Genomic DNA, 19,423 nt, shown 5'->3' with positions numbered 1-19,423 from the left:
GAAAACAAGAAAAACAAGATGTAGGGGACAGATAGCTAAACATTAGACATAAATATTCTAACAAATACTTCAGTAATAAATCATTACCTATATTACTGCAACCACTAAGGTTACCAAGTAAAGAAAGACTTGTCCAGACCCACACAATAAATATTCTCCAGTATATAATTTTAGGATCAAAAGATGCACTGATATCATTCACAAAGTCTGCTATATCAAGATACTATACAACAAACAATTCTTAAAAGGCAATCTGTCAGTAGGTTTTTGCTACCTCATCTGAGAGCAGAATGATGTAGGCAAAGAGACCCTGAATCCAACTATGTATCACTTAGATTAGAAGAGCTGAGAGAGCTGTCCTGTCCACACCAGGGTCTCAATAAACACCTTGACAGTGAGCTGTCAATCACAGTAGGGGGTGCCATCATTGTAGTCCCAGCAATGAGACATCCTGCTGGTCATACAAACACAGCATAAATAAACAACAGATTTGACCTTGAGAAGACAGACATTCTTTAATTCACTGTGTTAAACCTTGCAACATGCTGTCTTAAGCATACAAAACAAAAGCCTGCTGACAGCTTCCCTTTAAATGAAATTGTGTAAAAAGAAAAAAAAAGAAATATATATATATTATATATACAGTACAGACCAAAAGTTTGGACACACCTTCTCATTCAAAGAGTTTTCTTTATTTTCATGACTCTGAAAATTGTAGATTCACATTGAAGGCATCAAAACTATGAATTAACACATGTGGAATGAAATACTTAACAAAAAAGTGTGAAACAACTGAAAATATGTCTTATATGCTAGGTTCTTCAAAGTAGCCACCTTTTGCTTTGAATACTGCTTTGCACACTTTTGGCATTCTCTTGATGAGCTTCAAGAGGTAGTCACCGGAAATGGTTTTCACTACACAGGTGTGCCCTGTCAGGTATAATAAGTGTGATTTCTTGCCTTATAAATAGGGTTGGGACCATCAGTTGTGTTGTGCAGAAGTCTGGTGGATACACAGCTGATAGTCCTACTGAATAGTCTGTTAGAATTTGTATTATGGCAAGAAAAAAGCAGCTAAGTAAAGAAAAACGAGTGGCCATCATTACTTTAAGAAATGAAGGTCAATCAGTCCGAAAAAATTGGGAAAACTTTGAAAGTGTCCCCAAGTGCAGTGGCAAAAACCATCAAACGCTACAAAGAAACTGGCTCACATGAGGACCGCCCCAGGAAAGGAAGACCAAGAGTCACCTCTGCTGCGGAGGATAAGTTTATCCGAATCACCAGCCTCAGAAATCGCAGGTTAACAGCAGCTCAGATTAGAGACCAGATCAATGCCACACAGAGTTCTAGCAGCAAACACATCTCTAGAACAACTGTTAAGAGATCACTTTTTGCAGCAGGCATTCATGGTAAAATAGCTGCTAGGAAACCACTGCTAAAGACAGGCAACAAGCAGAAGAAACTTGTTTGGGCTAAAGAACACAAGGAATGGACATTAAACCAGTGGAAATCTGTGCTTTGGTCTGATGAGTCCAAATTTGAGATCTGTGGAGCCAACCACCGTGTCCTTGTGCGGCGCAGAAAAGGTGAACGGATGGACTCTACATACCTGGTTCCCACTGTGAAGCATGGAGGAAGTGTGATGGTGGGTTTGCTTTGCTGGTGATACTGTTGGGGATTATTCAAAATTGAAGTCATACTGAACCAGCATGGCTACCACAGCATCTTGCAGCGGCATGCTATTCCATCCAGTTTGCGTTTAATTGGACGATCATTTATTTTTCAACAGGACAATGACCCCAAATACACATCCAGGCTGTGTAAGTGCTAATTGACTAAGAAGGAGAGTGATGGGATGCTACGCCAGATAACCTGGCCTCCACAGTCACCAGACCTGAACCCAATCGAGATGGTTTGGCATGAGCTGGACCGCAGGGTGAAGGCAAAAGGGCCAACAAGTGCTAAGCATCTCTGGAAACTCCTTCAAGACTGTTTGAAGACCATTTCCGGTGACAACCTCTTGAAGCTCATCAAAAGAATGGCAAGAGTGTGCAAAGCAGTAATCAAAGCAAGAGGTGGCTACTTTGAATAACCTAGAATATAAGACATATTTTCAGTTGTTTCACACATTTTTTGTTAAGTATTTCATTCCACATGTGTTAATTGATAGTTTTGATGCCTTCAATGTGAATCTACAATTTTCAAGAGTCATAAAAATAACGAAAACTCTTAGAACGAGAAGGTGTATCCAAACTTTTGGTCTGTACTGTGTGTGTGTGTGTGTATATATATATATATATTAAAGCAGAAAGACTATGACAAGCTGAGAGCATGAATTTTACATTTTTTCACTTACCGATAGAATGAAAAATGAATTGATCATGAGTCAGCGCTAGAAAGGGTGGGACGCTTATGGACAGCACTGTCTTCTGTACATGTAGTCTAGTCCGTATAGTAAACTAAGGAGACATCAATCACAAAAAATAAATTAACAATTTGTGAATAAAATACAAGAAACAATTAGACAGGTTTAAAGAGAACAGGTCACATCTTCAAACACTATTAACCTGTAGATATGGGGTTAATCTGCAGGTTAATAGCCTTCTAAAGCTATATCCGGCAGTTGAACTGAAATCACAGCTACCAAGAGGAAATTAACTATATTCCTCTTGGCAACTTCAAGCTTTCAGTCATAGGGCTCTTGGTTCAGTCTCCACTCAATGAGCAGTGAGCGGTAGCTATAACTACACCCCGACTGACAGTCGATTCTGTACTGATGAAATGATGATCCGGGTGTCAGTCAGTGCCAGGGTGTGCTTACAGTCGCCGCACAGTAATTACTGAGTGGTGACTCAATACTGACTGAAAGCCAGAGACTGCCAGGAGGATGAAAGCTAATTCACTCTTTGCAGCCATGATTTTGGCCACATGACTTTGGAACACTATTACCCTGCAGATTAACCCTATACCTGCAGGATAATAGTACTTGGGGAAATGACAGGTTCTCATTAATCCTATTATTTTCTTACAACACACTAATTATTTTTGGGTATTCGCTCACCATAAATTAGGACACATAAGAAGTTAACATTTGACAGGAATAAACATGAGGAATTTCCATTCCATTCTATGTGATACATGAATGTGACCTAAATCCAATATTCAATGTGACCTGACCCTCCAACATGCAGAAAAAGACAAAGACAGGGCAGATTTATAAGGTTAGCCAAATCTATATAGATAGTGCATGCAAAGCCAAGCAATTTTGTAACTTGCTGTTGATTAAAATTTGGGAGATGTTAACCCCTTCACGACAGAGCTCATTTCCATTTTTGCGCTTTTTTTTCCTCTTCTTCCCAGAGCTATAATACTTTTATTTTTCTGTCCATGTAGAAAGATGAGGGCTTGCTTTTTGAGGGATGAGTTTCAGTTTTAAATTAAAAGATTTATTTTACCAAAATGTTAAAAAGAGGAGAAAAATGGAAATCTGGGAAAAATTCCAAATGAGGAGGAATTGTGAAAAAAAATAGTACCCACTAGTAGCATAATCATACCCACTATTATAACCCTATGACGATAAAATATTCATGTCCTTGTTTTCATAGGGCTCGCTAACTAATGAGTTTGTTTATTTCTAAGACAATGTCCACATGGAGTCAATTTGCTAAATTTCCGGAGAAGAAACCAGGTTCTTAAGGAGTTTTGAGATCTGGACAACAATTTGGAGTGTTTCTTCTCAGTTTCTGCTACAAAAACTCCTAAAAAACTTAGTATGCATATAGCCTAAAGAAGACATTGGGGTTGATACAAGTACAGTATTCTCAAATGTTAAAATTGTCTATCATCCAGGGCTGATGTTATGGGCAAGCCAACTGGGCATCTGCCCAGGGCCCCCAACCTCTGCGGTCCCCAGTATTTTAAGCACAAACTGCAGTTATAATACAAGTTCTGTATTATCACTGCAGTTTCTGAGGTTATGACTGCAAAAAGACCTTTGGTAACATCATGGGCATGTAACCATGATCTCACCAAAGGTCCTGAACACTTCGGGAGTCCAGGCCTGCATAACAGGCAGTGTGCAGGAACCTAAAGTACCCACCTCCCTTATTTCAGAAGCAAATAGATTCAAACATAGTGGTTTTAGTACTAGGCAGAGAACGGTTCCTCAACCCCCACACTGACATGCAGAGGCATGATGAAGTCAGCACGCTGTTGACATCATCAGACTGCCACCGGCACAAGGGCTGCAGAGGTGGAGAGGAAATGGCAGGTATCAGTAGGCTTTAAAGGAGGAGACGAAGATGAGATGTGGAATCATTTTAGATGAGAGGACCGTGGTGGAAGAGAATTAGTGATACTTTACAAGGGTCACTACGAAACAATGAAGGACTTTATGGGGCAATGGGGGACATTATGGAGCAAATTGGAATATTATGAGGCAATGGAGGATTTTATGAAGCAAATTGGGACATGTAGCAATTAGGGGGATTCTGAAAGGGGGCATATTATAACAAAGATCTGGGAGGAAATTTATGCAGAGATGTAGTATAGGAGAGATATATCATAGAAAGGGGAAGTTTGGGGGGACATTTTGGAGAGGGCCAGTGTATGGGAGGATATTATGGAGAGGGGCAGTGTGTGGGGGGATATTTTTTATTGGGGCAGTATGTGGGGGATATTATGTAGAGGGGCAGTGTGTGGGAGTACATTATGGAGAGGGGCAGTGTTTGTGGAGGATATTATGTAGAGGGGCTGAGTGGGGGCATATTATACAGAGTGGCAGTGTGTGGGGGAACATTTTGTGCAGGAAGCACCATGAGGGTTATTATTTATTCAGAGGCACAGCATAGGAGATATTTATATTTTTGGAGCAATATAATGACACTTTTATTGTTAAGGACAGTGTGTTGGAAAGTGCTCCTGAAGACAGTGAAGAGGGACATCTGGAGAAAACAGCTGTGGGAGTAAAATCTCATCATGGCATCTGTACTACATGGGAAAAGAAAAGGGACAGGAACAACGTCATCAATTAGATGAAATGTACCGTAATCACTTGCACTGGTGGAAATAAAAAGTGTTCAAATAAGAAAGTGTTTATAAGATTTTAATAGTGGTAAATTGAATGAACTTGCATATAAAATTGATTACTAAAGTGAGTATTATATTATCAATAAATGTACAAAGCAGAATTTGTCGCTGGCATAAAATAACTTATTTCCTAAATCGTGCAATAAAAGAAAGTGTCAAGATTCAGACACCCGTGTATTTAAATATAGCTTATGTAGCAAAGTCTTCAAGTTGATCAGTAAATATTAGCATCCTACAAGGTAAATTAGACATAATTACACATGAGGCTCCAGTTGATTGACAAATGTTTCTAAATAGATGTCTTGCCCACCGAATATAAAATCATGTAGCATCTTGCATACATAGTAGGCAGCTTACTCTAAAGGCCCTGTCACACACAGAGATAAATCTTTGGCAGATCTGTGGTTGCAGTGAAATTATGGACAATCAGTGCCAGGTTTGTGGCTGTGTACAAATGGAACAATATGTCCATGATTTCACTGCAACCACAGATCTGCCAAAGATTTATCTCTGTGTGTGACAGGGCCTTAAGTGATTATTCCCAGGTTAGTATATTGCATGCCACATACGAGGATGAAGTCTTTGGCGGGCAGTGCGTATTCACCAGTAGATGGTCCTTCATGCAATAGTCAGTTTAGTGCCTCATGCAAGGATAGAATTCTGCCACGATACTTCAGAGGTCTGTATGGAGATGTTCCGAGACGATACTTTGCAGACAAGTGCACTGCCGCGTACTGGGCTAAAATCTTGCTGGGTTCCTGTGTGAATGTATGTTCTGTGTGTATATACATGTGTGTAAATGTCCATTTGTGCTGGAGGCGCATGGGACTCATAAGATTCCTAATTTAATAAGTGATGTGCGCCTTTTAAAGAACTGGGTGAATTTATTAAGACTGACATGCACAACACCAGTCTTAATAATCAAGACCATGTTCTTGGCAGCAAATTGCTCGTCATAAACAGGAGATGTGCTGACTAAAGATGAGCGAACCTGAAGTTTGGGTACAAAGTCAGACTTTTCCAAGAAAACAAAGTTTAGGTTCAGAGTTCAGGTGCTTTACGTATGCAAACCACTCATGTGAACATCGCTGTACTTGGGTACGCTCGATGCTCAGCCCAATGTGAGCCACTTGCAGTGTTTGAACGGCTTGCACTGGGGGGTAACAACAGTGTGATCAGATTTAGCGTGCACCAAAAAAAAAAAAAATGGAAAAACCTTGCCTATCCTCCCCTGGAAGTGATCTGCTTACGGCTGGCTGCATGTGGGCGGAGACCCAAAATGCCCAATCAGTGACTTCCATTGGGGTTCAAGTCAAATCCGGGTCCAAAACCGAACTTTAAAGAGGTTCAGCTGGACTAGCAGAACCCAAACTTCCATGGGTCCACTCATCTCTATTGCTGACAATAACATGATCTGTACGGTGATAGAATCATTTACTAGTGATCGTTCTAACCCCATCGTCTTTGTCACCCTGTGTGACGAGGCTTACACAGAAGTGCTGGATAAGTTTACTATAGATGTTCATTCTTGTTTAAAGGTCTGAAATCGGCTCCTGTAAATAAATCTTAAATGTTCAAGTGTGATGGTGCAATATGTTAGTTGGGGTTCCATAACTTTTGCCCAGTACTCCACTTTGTCTTATACTGCCCTGTTCTCACCACATACCTTAGTTTTCACATAATGTCAAGTGAATTTGTGATCTTAACAGTGGAGTCCAAAAATCTCAATGGTGGATTGTGAGTTTCAGCTTCTGCAGTCTTATATTTGGCTTTATTTAACAGCTGTCAGAATAGGAACCGTGAGAACACTGGACTATTCAGATCATTGCCAATGTATTCATATAGCTGGGTCAGCCATTTTCAGTAACTCAAGTGTTGTCAGCCATTTTTGTGTTCTTTAGAGTCTTTTGTTCTGGTATTTGGTGGTCGTCAAACATTATTGATTCCACCAAAGTAGTCTACCTTTAACAAGTTGAAAATCTGCAGTGTTCACCTTTGAGTTTGTGAATCTGAATACTTTTAATGAATTCCTGGTTGGATGACCTGAGATGGTCATCCTTTACTACATGCCAACCAGCCCTAGATATGCTGTTAGGTGACAATGTAGGCTTTATTACCTATGGAAAGCTGTCATTTTCCAGATGTTTATGGGAACCTATAATGAACAATTATACACAAAACGCAGCCTGTCAGTGGCACGTTTTGCCATTATATATTATCTAAAAGTTAATAGGTACTACAAGAGGACAAACTGACATTGCAGAAAAATATTTAGTCATAATTTTCCCAAAACAGCTCTTGTTGCTGCTATTTTCCACAAATCCTTACATAAAACACATATTGTCCTTGCTCCCAATGTTCCATTTCTGATAATTATCCATCAGAGTCAGTCCAAACAAAAAGCATAATTTGCCTTATCTCCGAATGTCAAATAACATGTATATTCCAATATTTTTCCATATGCTTGAGGCATTATACCATTATCTAAGTTGATGTGCAGCCTTATTCTTATATATAGTATGTATTTTTGGCTTGCACTCATATATGTATATTAGTGCTCACTTCAGTTATCCTAGGGGGAACACTATTCTCCTTAAGGAGACTTTGCAAGCCAGTCTGGCTGCCAGGTAAGGGGACTTATAGCTGCAATGCCCCTCTGGGAAATATTCAAATTGTCTCTCCAGTAAAGGAGACAAACTCTAGCACAGCGCCACCTATTGGAAGTAGCGATCCTAAAAGTCACAAGTGGATTTTCAACAATCCTTTGAAATATGACTCAGGATATATAAGCCAGATCAGAATCCCAATTTGCAGACACGGTGTTTCGGGGTGCTTGCCCCTCGTCAGTGCAAAGTATGGGGGTGTCAGTTATCCTATTCAGTTATATGTAGTTTTTTTTTTTCTGAATGTGAACACAGCTCCGCTCCTTTCGGCCATGTTTTTTCCATCTCCTATATAAGAAAGTCCTTAGTTACCCCTCTCCACCCATAGCAGTTTTTAATTGCAATGAGATGACACACAGTTAGGGTCACAGAGCTAGGGACCCCAATATAGAGATATACCTTGACGAGGTTTTGGGGCTCAGTTACATTGATCAATGCGATTGCTAAATATCTCCTTTTTCCTAATATTCATAGCAGGTATGCAATTCATTATTCACATGTTCAAATTAGCAAGTAGCATTTTTCATTGTATATTCCAATATTTTTCCATATGCTTGAGGCATTATACCATTATCTAAGTTGATGTGCAGCCTTATTCTTATATATATTTATTACCTATGGAAAGCTGTCATTTTCCAGATGTTTATGGGAACCTATAATGAACAATTATACACAAAACGCAGCCTGTCAGTGGCACGTTTTGCCATTATATATTATCTAAAAGTTAATAGGTACTACAAGAGGACAAACTGACATTGCAGAAAAATATTTAGTCATAATTTTCCCAAAACAGCTCTTGTTGCTGCTATTTTCCACAAATCCTTACATAAAACACATATTGTCCTTGCTCCCAATGTTCCATTTCTGATAATTATCCATCAGAGTCAGTCCAAACAAAAAGCATAATTTGCCTTATCTCCGAATGTCAAATAACATAGTCAAAGTCTGAAGTGCACTCTTGGAAGACAGCCCATATCTATAAAGCCCACAACCGCATGCAGAACACAACCTCTGTCTATCGCGTTACCTTTCTCCATTCTGTAAATGACAAGGTGTGTTTACATAGTACTTTAAGTCTTTATACATCTATCAGGGGCAGAGGTTTGGCAGGACATTTTGGCATGTGTGTACAAATGACAGCCTGCAAACAGGAAATAGTAGAGTGAAGCGTATTTTATTTCCCGAGGACCTGCAGGCAGAATCGAGGTACACCGAATGATAGTTGAGGTGGCTATGTGGAGCTGATGATTAGAGGTAGTGCGTAGAATGACTCATACCCCGCCACAGGAAACAAGGGGGTTTAGGATTTCTGCTGCGCTGTTATCAGTGTAATCAGTTCCCTTATAAAGCCGTTTTCCTAGATACTGGCATCTTGTAGAAAATAAACACCTTTTGGCTTTCCAGAGATTACAAAACATCTCCATTCATTCAGCCCAAGCAGTCACCTCATATTCCCCGTTACATTCTAAACCCAGACGTTTCTCAGAAATTTATTATGCATTACTTTTTTCAGTAATTCTCTTCATCTCAAGCTACCAGATTGTAGATACACACATACTCTGAAGAGACTAGTTGCAGCTTTTTATTTTTTTACATTTCAAATTTTATTAATTTTCAAAAAGCCTTAATCAATTCTAATAAAATGGTGTTTATTCTGTATCTGTGTCATATATTATGTGCATAGAACCTGATATCTAATTTATAAAGCTCAGTGTATGTATGTGTGTGTGTGTATGTGTGTGTGTGTGTGTGTGTGTGTGTGTGTGTGTGTGTGTGTGTCCACTAAAGGAATCCACACCGCCGCATTTACAATCACGACATTTTGCACAGACACTCCATGTGACTCAGGGAACGTCGTAGACTATGTTTGGGTGGGAAAATTTAACCCCGTGCTTTCCAGTTACTCTACAAAAATCCTGCAGCCATTAAACTGAATGGAGCTGGGAGCTGCAGGCTATAAATAGCAACTGTCAGTGGTTGCTATAGGAACAAAATAAACTGTTAGTGTAAAAAGATTATATGTGAGGTAAAAATAATGTCGGTTGTGAGACGGATAGAGAGAGACAGAGACAGACAGAGACAGACGTGAAAAGAGACAGACGTGAAAAGAGACAGACGGGGAACGAGACAGACGGGGAACGACACAGACGGGGAACGAGACAGACAGGGAACGAGACAGACGGGGAACGAGACAGACGGGGAAAGAGACAGACGGGCAAAGAGACAGACGGGCAAAGAGACAGACGGGCAAAGAGACAGACGGGCAAAGAGACAGACGGGCAAAGAGACAGACGGGCAAAGAGACAGACGGGCAAAGAGACAGAGCGGGAAAGAGACAGAGCGGGAAAGAGACAGAGCGGGAAAGAGACAGAGCGGGAAAGAGACAGAGCGGGAAAGAGACAGAGCGGAAAAGAGACAGAGCGGGAAAGAGACAGAGCGGGAAAGAGACAGAGCGGGAAAGAGACAGAGCGGGAAAGAGACAGAGCGGGAAAGAGACAGAGCGGGAAAGAGAAAGAGCGGGAAAGAGACAGAGCGGGAAAGAGACAGACCGGGAAAGAGACAGACCGGGAAAGAGACAGACGGGGAAAGATACAGACCGGGAAAGAGACAGCCGGGGAAAGAGACAGCCGGGGAAAGAGACAGCCGGGGAAAGAGACAGCCGGGCAAAGAGACAGCCGGGCAAAGAGACAGCCAGGCAAAGAGACAGCCGGGCAAAAAGACAGCCGGGCAAAAAGACAGCCGGATAAAGGCAGACGGGCAAACAGGCAAACGGGCAAAGAGGCAGACGGGCAAAGAGACAGAGAGAGAGAGACAGACAGATACAGAGATAGAGACAGATAGACTGATGCAAATACAGACAGAGAGATAGAAATAGACAGACAAGGAAAGAGACAGACAGAGAGACAGACAGACAGCGACACACAGACAGAGACTGGGAGAGAGACAGAGAGACAGTTACTATCCCAGGCAACGCCCGGGTACTACAGCTAGTTTATAAATATAGTGAATACTTCAGTAATGTAATTTAAAGCACCTCTCCGGGGGGGGGAATTCAGAGCTGGAGTGATGCTTTAAATCTAAGTCCCGCTACCTACTATCCTGTACTCACCTTCTGGCAATCTCATGGTTTTTTTGTCGCCACTCTGGTCCCGCAGCATCATCTTGTGCCCAAAACTTCTGACTGGCCGGAAGTCAGAAGCTACGTCACAAGCCCTTGTGAGGAAAGAGTTAACTTTTACACTGGTTAGAAAAATCATGGACTTTCATTCTCCTTTGCAAAGAGCGCAACCAGACTTGTTTACGTAAAAGACATGAGACAGTTTCAAGGACTTGGAATGTTTTGACTTAGAAGAGAGAGAAAAACACCTTGTTATGGGTAACAGATTGTTTTGGGAATAAAAGTCATCATGTTAATTTCCCTTGCTGGGAACATGTAATCCACGCCTATAATGAATGTAGACTAATGAATATGCATGTTACATAGCTACGCCCTAATTGGTTTGTGTATAACCCTCTGTATCAAAACAAATCAATACAGTTCTTTTTGGAGCGCACATCTCTTGCTTCTGTGCAGATATCAGCTCGTGCCTGTATCTTGCTAAAGCTGAGGAAGCAGGGGGGGTTACCGGGACTCCCTCTGCATTAGGTCATCACTGGTAAAAGTTGTGACCGTTAGGTCAACCTAACATTTCTGGCGCCCGAAAGCAGGGACCCGTGTTTATCCCAGGACGTGGTGGATCGTCTTGCCAACCCGAGGAGGAGGTGACCAGACGTGGGGACCAGAAATACCTGGCCAGGTAAGAGTTGAACGCTTTCTGCTATTTGCTCTGCTCCCCATCTCTGTTCTCTTCCCTCCTCAACGTGCAAGAGGTACACTTTGAGTACATACTGGGTAATTAGCGGGTCACTACTGAACTCTGAGAGAACTTTTGCCAGCAGATATTTTCTGTGACCTTGTATGTTTGTTTGTCTGCTTCTCTGTGCTTTGCCTTTGTTGTCCGTCCAAGATCAGAGAAGTTGGTAACATCTGGTTCCTCCAGGCTAAAACTGTGCGCTCAGGGACAGACCGGACACCTTCGGGTTACGGGCGAGTGCAGTGGGACCAGTGCCAGTACTAAAACCACCTTGGGACGAACCAGATAACCAACTCCATTAGCCCTCACGTCAGTGAGTGTTGCTAAGGGAACAGTGTGTCTGCCCTGTCCAATGGATGTGATATTCACTACCCTAGTGTTAGTTGGAGGAGCCCTGTTTGCCATTGCTATCAGATATAGAGTGTACCTTTGGTACAAGAAGGGTAACCCAGCGCTATTCAACATACTCAGCCCCCTCTGAACAGTTAGGACACCACCTTTCAGTAGGAATACAGATCAAGAGTCAGTCTCTGGGTACTTCCAGGATGGATAGGTGGTTCTAGACCTCACCTTAGGTAGGAATACAAATAAGGAGTTAGTCTCTGGATACTTCCAGGATAGGTAGGTCTAGTCCAAGGGACGTTCAAGGGTCTAAAAGCTGAAGAAGATAGACGAAGAATGGGGCAAGGAATATCAAAGGACAGAAGAGCTGGATGCACCCTGCAACATCTCATTATGTGTTATCATGGCAAAAGAACAGCCAGTCAGTCCAAGGAAGTTTTTAAGACATTTGGATTGAAGGGGAAAGATCAATTGGACCCCAACAAATGGGACACAATAAGAGATACTAGAGCAGGAGTAATAGCAGATAAGTCATGGACTGAACTGGTTAGAACTCTTTCTGACATGGCAAAAACAGCCCATGATCAAGGCTGGATATACAATGAAGAATCAGACACATGGGAAGAAACTGGGAATAAGGCTAATAAGGATCAGCAGCCTTCTCCGTACCTGTCAACTACTCCTGCAACAACTCCAAAAATAGCAGGACCTCCGGGATGGACCTGCACAAACTGTGGCCAACAAAATCCGGACTGGAGAGAAACATGCCTAGCCTGTGGAGCCCCACAGCACAAGCCACAAGCCACAGCACCAGTGCCTCTTTATCCCGTAGTAGAAAGAAGAGTCCTAATAAGACCATCTGTTAATCCACAAAACCCAGATGCTCCCAGAGATGCAGTTCCTCGTACGTATGAAGACTACGTACCCTGGACTCCAGCGGAGCAGATGGCTTTCCTGCAAAATACTCCAGACCTGACTAGAAACCCAGTCAGTTTTTCACGTTACCTGAACCAAATACAGGTCTCCTACAGAAGCACTTGGTTGGACATGAAGGGCTTATGTAGAGTTAAAATGTCCCCTGAGATGTATGCCAAACTCCCTGCCCATCTGACAGGGCATGTTCCGGACGATACCCGTACTGTGGCATCCGGCCAAGACTTCATGACAAGACTCAATCTCTTCTGCGCCCAGGAGCAAAGAACTAAGGGCACAATGGGACCAGTGCATCAAGGTCCTGTGGAGAATGTCAGCTCATTTTACTACAGATTAATGCAGTCATTCGCAGATGAAGGGTTTGACTTGCAAGAAGGCGCAATACGCCGCCTGATGGTAAGATCTTTCATGGATGGAATATATGCACCTCTAGCAGATAGATTGAAAGCATGCTGCCCCGAATGGAGAAACATGGAAGACATAGATCTTCTAGTCAACAAAGCAAGTGGCTTAGAAAACCGACGCAAAGGATAAAAGGATCAAAAGGAAAGTTGTCATAGCAGCAGTGGACGCTCAGCCAGAAGGCGCAAGAAAGAAGGCACCGACATGCTACTATTGTGGAATCAAAGGAAATGTGATCAGAGACTGTAGAAAAAAGAAGAGGGACACTCAAAACCAGCCCGGGAGTCAGGAAGAAATGACTGCCTGACTTGCGGCAGCACGGGATAGGGATGCCAGAGGTCCAATTATACACGTCCCCCTCCAAATTGGCAGCAAGGAAATAAGGGCTCTGGTGGACTCAGGAGCCTCACGCTCCGTACTCCAAGAACCTGGTGCCTGAAGGCTCCATTTCATCCAAAGCTACTATAGTATCCGGTTTTGATAGACAAGCCCAGATAATCCCAATAACACATCCACTGAAGGTGAAACTGGGACCACACATGTTCGTGTCCAAATTCTTAGTGTCCCCCCTGGGTTGAGATGCCCTAGTGGGAGCAGATGTACTATCAAGATTACAATCTCAGATTGTATACAATGAAGATGGATCTGCTATCCTGCAAATTCCGGAAGATATTCAAATGATCGAAGATCAACCAGAATCTGATGTCACACAGGAAGCAAACACGGATCCAGTACTTCTACAAGTTCCTGCAAAACTCTGGTCCACATCAAAAACTGACCTTGGCACACTACCCGTGCCCCCCGTAAAAGTTTCAGTCAAACCTGGAATTATACCACCACAGCTGAGACAATATCCTCTCAATGATCAACAGGAAGCTGCCCTGGATCACCAAATAAAAGAACTGTTGAAGTCGGGAGCTCTCAGAACTACTAAATCTCCGTACAATATTCCGTTGTTTCCTGTCAAGAAGAAACAAGTGAAGAAAGGTGACCCAGTCACGTACCGCATGGTACACGATTTGAGGGCAGTGAACTCAATACTGCAGCCCCTCACTCCTGTTGTTTTTAATCCACATACACTGCTTACACAGGTACCGGCTACATCTACCCATTACACGGTCATAGACCTTGCTAATGCTTTTTTCTCAGTACCACTGGACCCAGCATGTCAAGACCTCTTTGCATTCACGCACAAGCAAAATCAAATATACGTGGACCAGGCTGCCTCAAGGAATGCAGCTTTCCCCTACGCTATATACTCAGGCTATGAGTAGTGTCCTTCAAGGCTGGCAGCCTCCTGAATGCTGTGTCCTCCTCCAGTACGTGGATGATTTACTACTGTGCTGCCCTAGTGAAGAAGAATGTAAAACGGCTTCAATAAGCCTTCTTATCTTTCTAGCAGAATCTGGATGCAAAGCAAGCAGAGTCAAATTACAATTCTGCAAAACGATGGTCACTTTCTTGGGTCACTGTCTTTCTGCGGGACAAAAACACCTCAGCCCGGACAGACAAGAAGTGATTAGAAAAGCAAGCATTCCCAGGAATCTCAATCAACTCAGAGGAGTTTTAGGACTAATATCATTCTGCAGACAATGGATTCCCAATGCGTCACTACTCATGCAACCGTTGTATGATTACACGAAGAATGTTCCTTTCTGCCTTACAGAAGAAGCTCAACAAAGCTTTCAACAGCTCAAGGAACTAGTGATTGATGCAACTGCTCTGGCACTACCAAACTATGATCTCACCTTCTATCTGTTTGTAGCAGAGCTTTAAGGATTTGCCGTAGGAGTACTCACCCAGAAGACGGACAAACATCACACAATCGGGTACTACTCCTCTCAACTTGACAACGTCACCAAAGCAGCACCAACCTGTGTCCGTGCGGTTACAGCAGTTTCAAACATACTGCAGAAAGCATCTGAAATCTCACTTGATTTCCCGACCACCATCCTTACCAGCCATGACATCTATGCTATTCTCAATCAAGTACAGTTGAAACATCTCTCCATGGCAAGACAAGTCAGACTTCAGTGCATGCTGTTGCTACCCCCAAACATCTCATTTGCTCAAGTTACAAGTCTAAATCTCGCTGATCTTCACAAGTTTAGAAGGGGGGACAGAGGAAGAGAGTGCACCATTTGATCATGATTGTCAGGAACTCATTGAACATGAGGCAAAGCCCCTGCACAATATTCAGGCAACACCGCTTACAAATCCAGACTTTGAACTTTTTGTGGATGGAAGCAGATATGCCGATGACACAGGCAAGTTCTATACCGGATTTGCAGTAGTAACTCTATATGCAGTCTTAGCCAAACAACCGCTACCTCCGCGCATATCTGCCCAAGAAGCGTAACTTCTCGCCCTCATCTGGGCAATTGAGTTTCTGGAAGAACGAACAGCGAACATCTACACGGACTCAGCCTATGCACACGGCATTGTGCACGATTTTGGCACTATCTGGCAGACTAGAGGATTCCTCACAGCGGCAGGAAATCCCATCAGGCATGCAGCCTCAGTGAAGAAACTAATGGAAGTAGTCTTGATACCAAAGCAGCTGGCAATCATAAAGGTTGCTGCCCACACCAAGGCTCAAACACTCGAGGCAAGGGGAAATCGCTTGGCCGACCAAACAGCAAAACAAGCAGCCTTACTCCCTTTGAAGGAGACGGAAATGGTGTCAACGACGGAGGAAGAAAGGCAGAACCTCTCTGAGACACAGGAAAATGCCTCTGAGGCAGAAAAGGCCGGATGGTGGGCCAAGGGGGCAGAAAAGGTGGAGGGAATTTGGCGCCTAAACAGACTTTCCGTCCTGCCACGCAGTTGGTTCCCTGCATTTTCCAAATACTCCACTACCCTATGCACGGTAGCACAAACTCAATCATGAACCAGATGCAACCTCATTGGGTAGCCCCCGGCTTCAGATAATATGCCTCCCAGAGAATAAAAGCTTGTCACATCTGTCAACAGCATAATCCAGGCAGCTAACTAAAACCCCGCAAAAACACATGCCAAAGACGTCTGCCCCATTTCAAAGAGTACAAATAGACTATATTCAGCTGCCAAAACATGGCATCTACCAGTTTGTACTTGTCTGTGTAGACCTCTTCTCAGGATGGCCAGAGGCATACCCTGTTAGCTCAGCCACGGCCAGAAACACAGCAAAAAAACTGGCCTGTGAGCTGGTGCCCCGGTTTGGACTCCCTGAAGTCATAGAGTCGGACCGAGGTACCCATTTCACTGGACAAGTTTTCCAGAACACTTGTGCCCTGTTAGGTATTCAGTCAGCCTTACACAGGCCTTACCACCCACAGTCATCAGGGAAAGTGGAAAGGTTAAATGGAACTCTAAAGCTTAAACTAGCCAAGGCAGTGGAGGAGACTGGTAGACAATGGACAAAATGTCTCCCCATAGCTCTTTACTCCATAAGGACCACCCCGCAGGGAAAGCACAGGCTCTCACCCTTTGAAATACTTTTTGGTAGTGCACCCAGATTAGGATGCTACTTCCAGCAGGAGTTACACCTGCAATGTGATAGCCTCTTCTGCAGGGAAACAACATAAGACGTTAGGCTAACTGAGACCCACCAAAGGGTCTATTCTTCTCTACCTGACCCTGATGCCGTTCCAGGAACCCACTCCCTAAAGCCTGGTGACCTTGTCTACCTAAAGAAGCACGTGAGAAAGACCCTTGAACCACGATTTGAAGGGCCTTTGACTGTCCAGCTGACCACTCCAACCTCTGTCAAACTTGAGGGGAGATCGACATGGGTCCATGCCAGCCACTGTAAGAAGGCCTAATACTGCTGATAAGTATTTCTATGTGTACTTCCTTTTTGGGGCCTTCTACACCACAGCAGAATTCATTTGAGACCCACCATGAAGTGTTGGTTGAAAACCTTGAGATCACAGACTGCTGGATATGTACACACGCACCTGTGACAGCCTCTTCTATGCCTTACTTAGCCATACCAGTCCCAATAAATGAAGTGTTCCAATGGGGAGGCTGTTAGAATAAACTATCAGTCAATGACACCAAGTATCAAAAACTGTGGAACACTAGTGTGCCCATACCAATAGTAGGATGGGTAGATTTCCCCTGGTGGCAAGGCAACCTTACTACCAGCCTTCCCGGAACCCAGCAATATTTAGCCTTTGAAGGAAGCAGCTGGGTACCCCGTAATTACACAAAAACACCTACTATGGGCAAGATTCCAACAGAAGGAATCAAAATAAGTTTTGGCGAACCTCTGACGTACAGATGCATTTAAACCCTTGCTGTTAGAGAGACATCTGCATGACCATGGGTGGGTATACAATTCATTGTTTCCAGAAGGCACAAATGATACTTGTTACTCCCAACCCGGAAATTTATGGTGCAATGATTCAGACCCATATGTGCCTGGCCAAGAAACCTGTGGTGAACAGTCCGCAGGGTATTGTAGTCCCCTAGGCCAACTTTCCGGATGGTGTATGCTCAGAAACATATTGGCCTTTATAGATATAGTACATAGACTCATACTACAACATTCGGCCATCTGGGATCTCCCACCGCAAACCTACTGGGTTTGTGGTTACAATGCCTACAAATGGCTACCAGTAGGAGTAAATGGCACCAGCACCTTGGCCCGTTTGACCCCTGCCACCTTCATTATCAATATTACTGACATACCGGCAGGGAAAATGCCTCTCCACCTACTGGTAAAGAGAGCGGCAGACAACAAAGACAGGCCTAGTGGCCGACCCCATGTGGTTCAAATGAGCCATGTCAACAAATTTTTCAGTTCTCTTTTTCTCTATCCCATGATAATGCAGATGTATGATAAGTTGGTGGACAGCACCGACTATTTTGATGATCAAATTTTTGAGGTTCTCCAAGCAGTAAATAGTACCATTGCCATACAGAGACAATTAATCATTGTAACCAACCAACATACTTTGGTACTGGATTACCTCAGTGCAGCCCAAGGGGGATGTGCCAAGTGGTAGGCCCCAGCTGTTGTCACTACATAGATCCAAAAGGAACCTTAAAAGCCCAAGCCAGTTTAACTGAGATACAAAAGCTGAGGAAAAAACATGATGAGGAGGTACTCAGAAGTTCAGATGCTTGGTGGAGCAATACCTTTTCAAAGTTCAACCCTGCAAACTGGTTTAAGGGAATAGGAGGATGGTTCATGGGGATACTGCAATCAGTATTCCAAGTGCTACTCTGTTTATTAGTTGCCTATGTAGTATTTAAGTTGCTAATGGCTTTGTTTTCCCGCTGCTTGAGGAAATGCAAATACAATGATTATTCAGCACCCCTATGAAATCACTAATATGCTTTTTTCTTTTCTACTCTTTCCTCTAGAAATCACCTTGGCATATCATGATGCGACTCTTGTCGGGAGGCATGCAGGCAGTTTTCTGGAGGACGGATGTGGACGACACTCCCCGAGCAACCCGCGGCTCGGATAGTATCTGGTGGCTAGCCTGCTCTACATCGCTTCTCGATGGGCCCCCGTCTATCACTCACGCCAAAATGGGGGATTGTGAGGAAAGAGTTAACTTTTACACTGGTTAGAAAAATCATGGACTTTCATTCTCCTTTGCAAAGAGCGCAACCAGACTTATTTACGTAAAAGACTATGAGACAGTTTCAAGGACTTGGAATGTTTTGACTTAGAAGAGAGAGAAAAACACCTTGTTATGGGTAACAGATTGTTTTGGGAATAAAAGTCATCATGTTAATTTCCCTTGCTGGAAACATGTAATCCACGCCTATAATGAATGTAGACTAATGTACATGCATGTTACATAGTTACGCCCTAATTGGTTTTTGTATAACCCTCTGTATCAAAACAAGTCAATACAGTTCTTTTTGGAGCGCACATTTCTTGCTTCTGTGTAGATATCAGCGCGTGCCTGTATCTCGCTAAAGTTGAGGAAGCAGGGGGGTTTACCGGGACTCCCTCTGCATTAGGTCATCACTGGCAAAAGTTGTGACCGTTGGGTCAACCTAACACTCAATACAACTCTCTGAGAGCCAGAACGAGGCAGTCATAGAGTTGTATCAAGTTGTGACTTCCAGTGAGCTACAAGAAACACCGGAGCTGCCTGCAGGTCACAAATTGCCGGAGGCCGACAGGAGCGACGGTGA

At 43.3% G+C, this 19,423-nt stretch overlaps 1 protein-coding gene across 4 annotated transcripts in view; it reads right to left on the bottom strand.

Annotated features, from left to right (window-relative positions):
- BBS9 (Bardet-Biedl syndrome 9) overlaps positions 1-19,423 on the bottom strand; it is a 704,556-nt gene that overhangs the window by 327,713 nt on the left and 357,420 nt on the right. For all 4 annotated transcript variants that reach the window (XM_075315101.1, XM_075315104.1, XM_075315105.1 and 1 more), the window contains one exon: positions 2,357-2,459. In XM_075315101.1, the coding sequence (XP_075171216.1) occupies positions 2,357-2,459 (103 nt within the window). The remainder of the gene's footprint in view (positions 1-2,356; positions 2,460-19,423) is intronic.

Source organism: Anomaloglossus baeobatrachus, chromosome 6 (genome assembly GCF_048569485.1).
Source record: "Anomaloglossus baeobatrachus isolate aAnoBae1 chromosome 6, aAnoBae1.hap1, whole genome shotgun sequence".
NCBI classification, from domain to species: Eukaryota; Metazoa; Chordata; class Amphibia; order Anura; family Aromobatidae; genus Anomaloglossus; species Anomaloglossus baeobatrachus.
The sequence above is the reverse complement of the archived record's forward strand: the minus strand, read 5'-3'. Positions and strand labels throughout refer to the sequence as shown.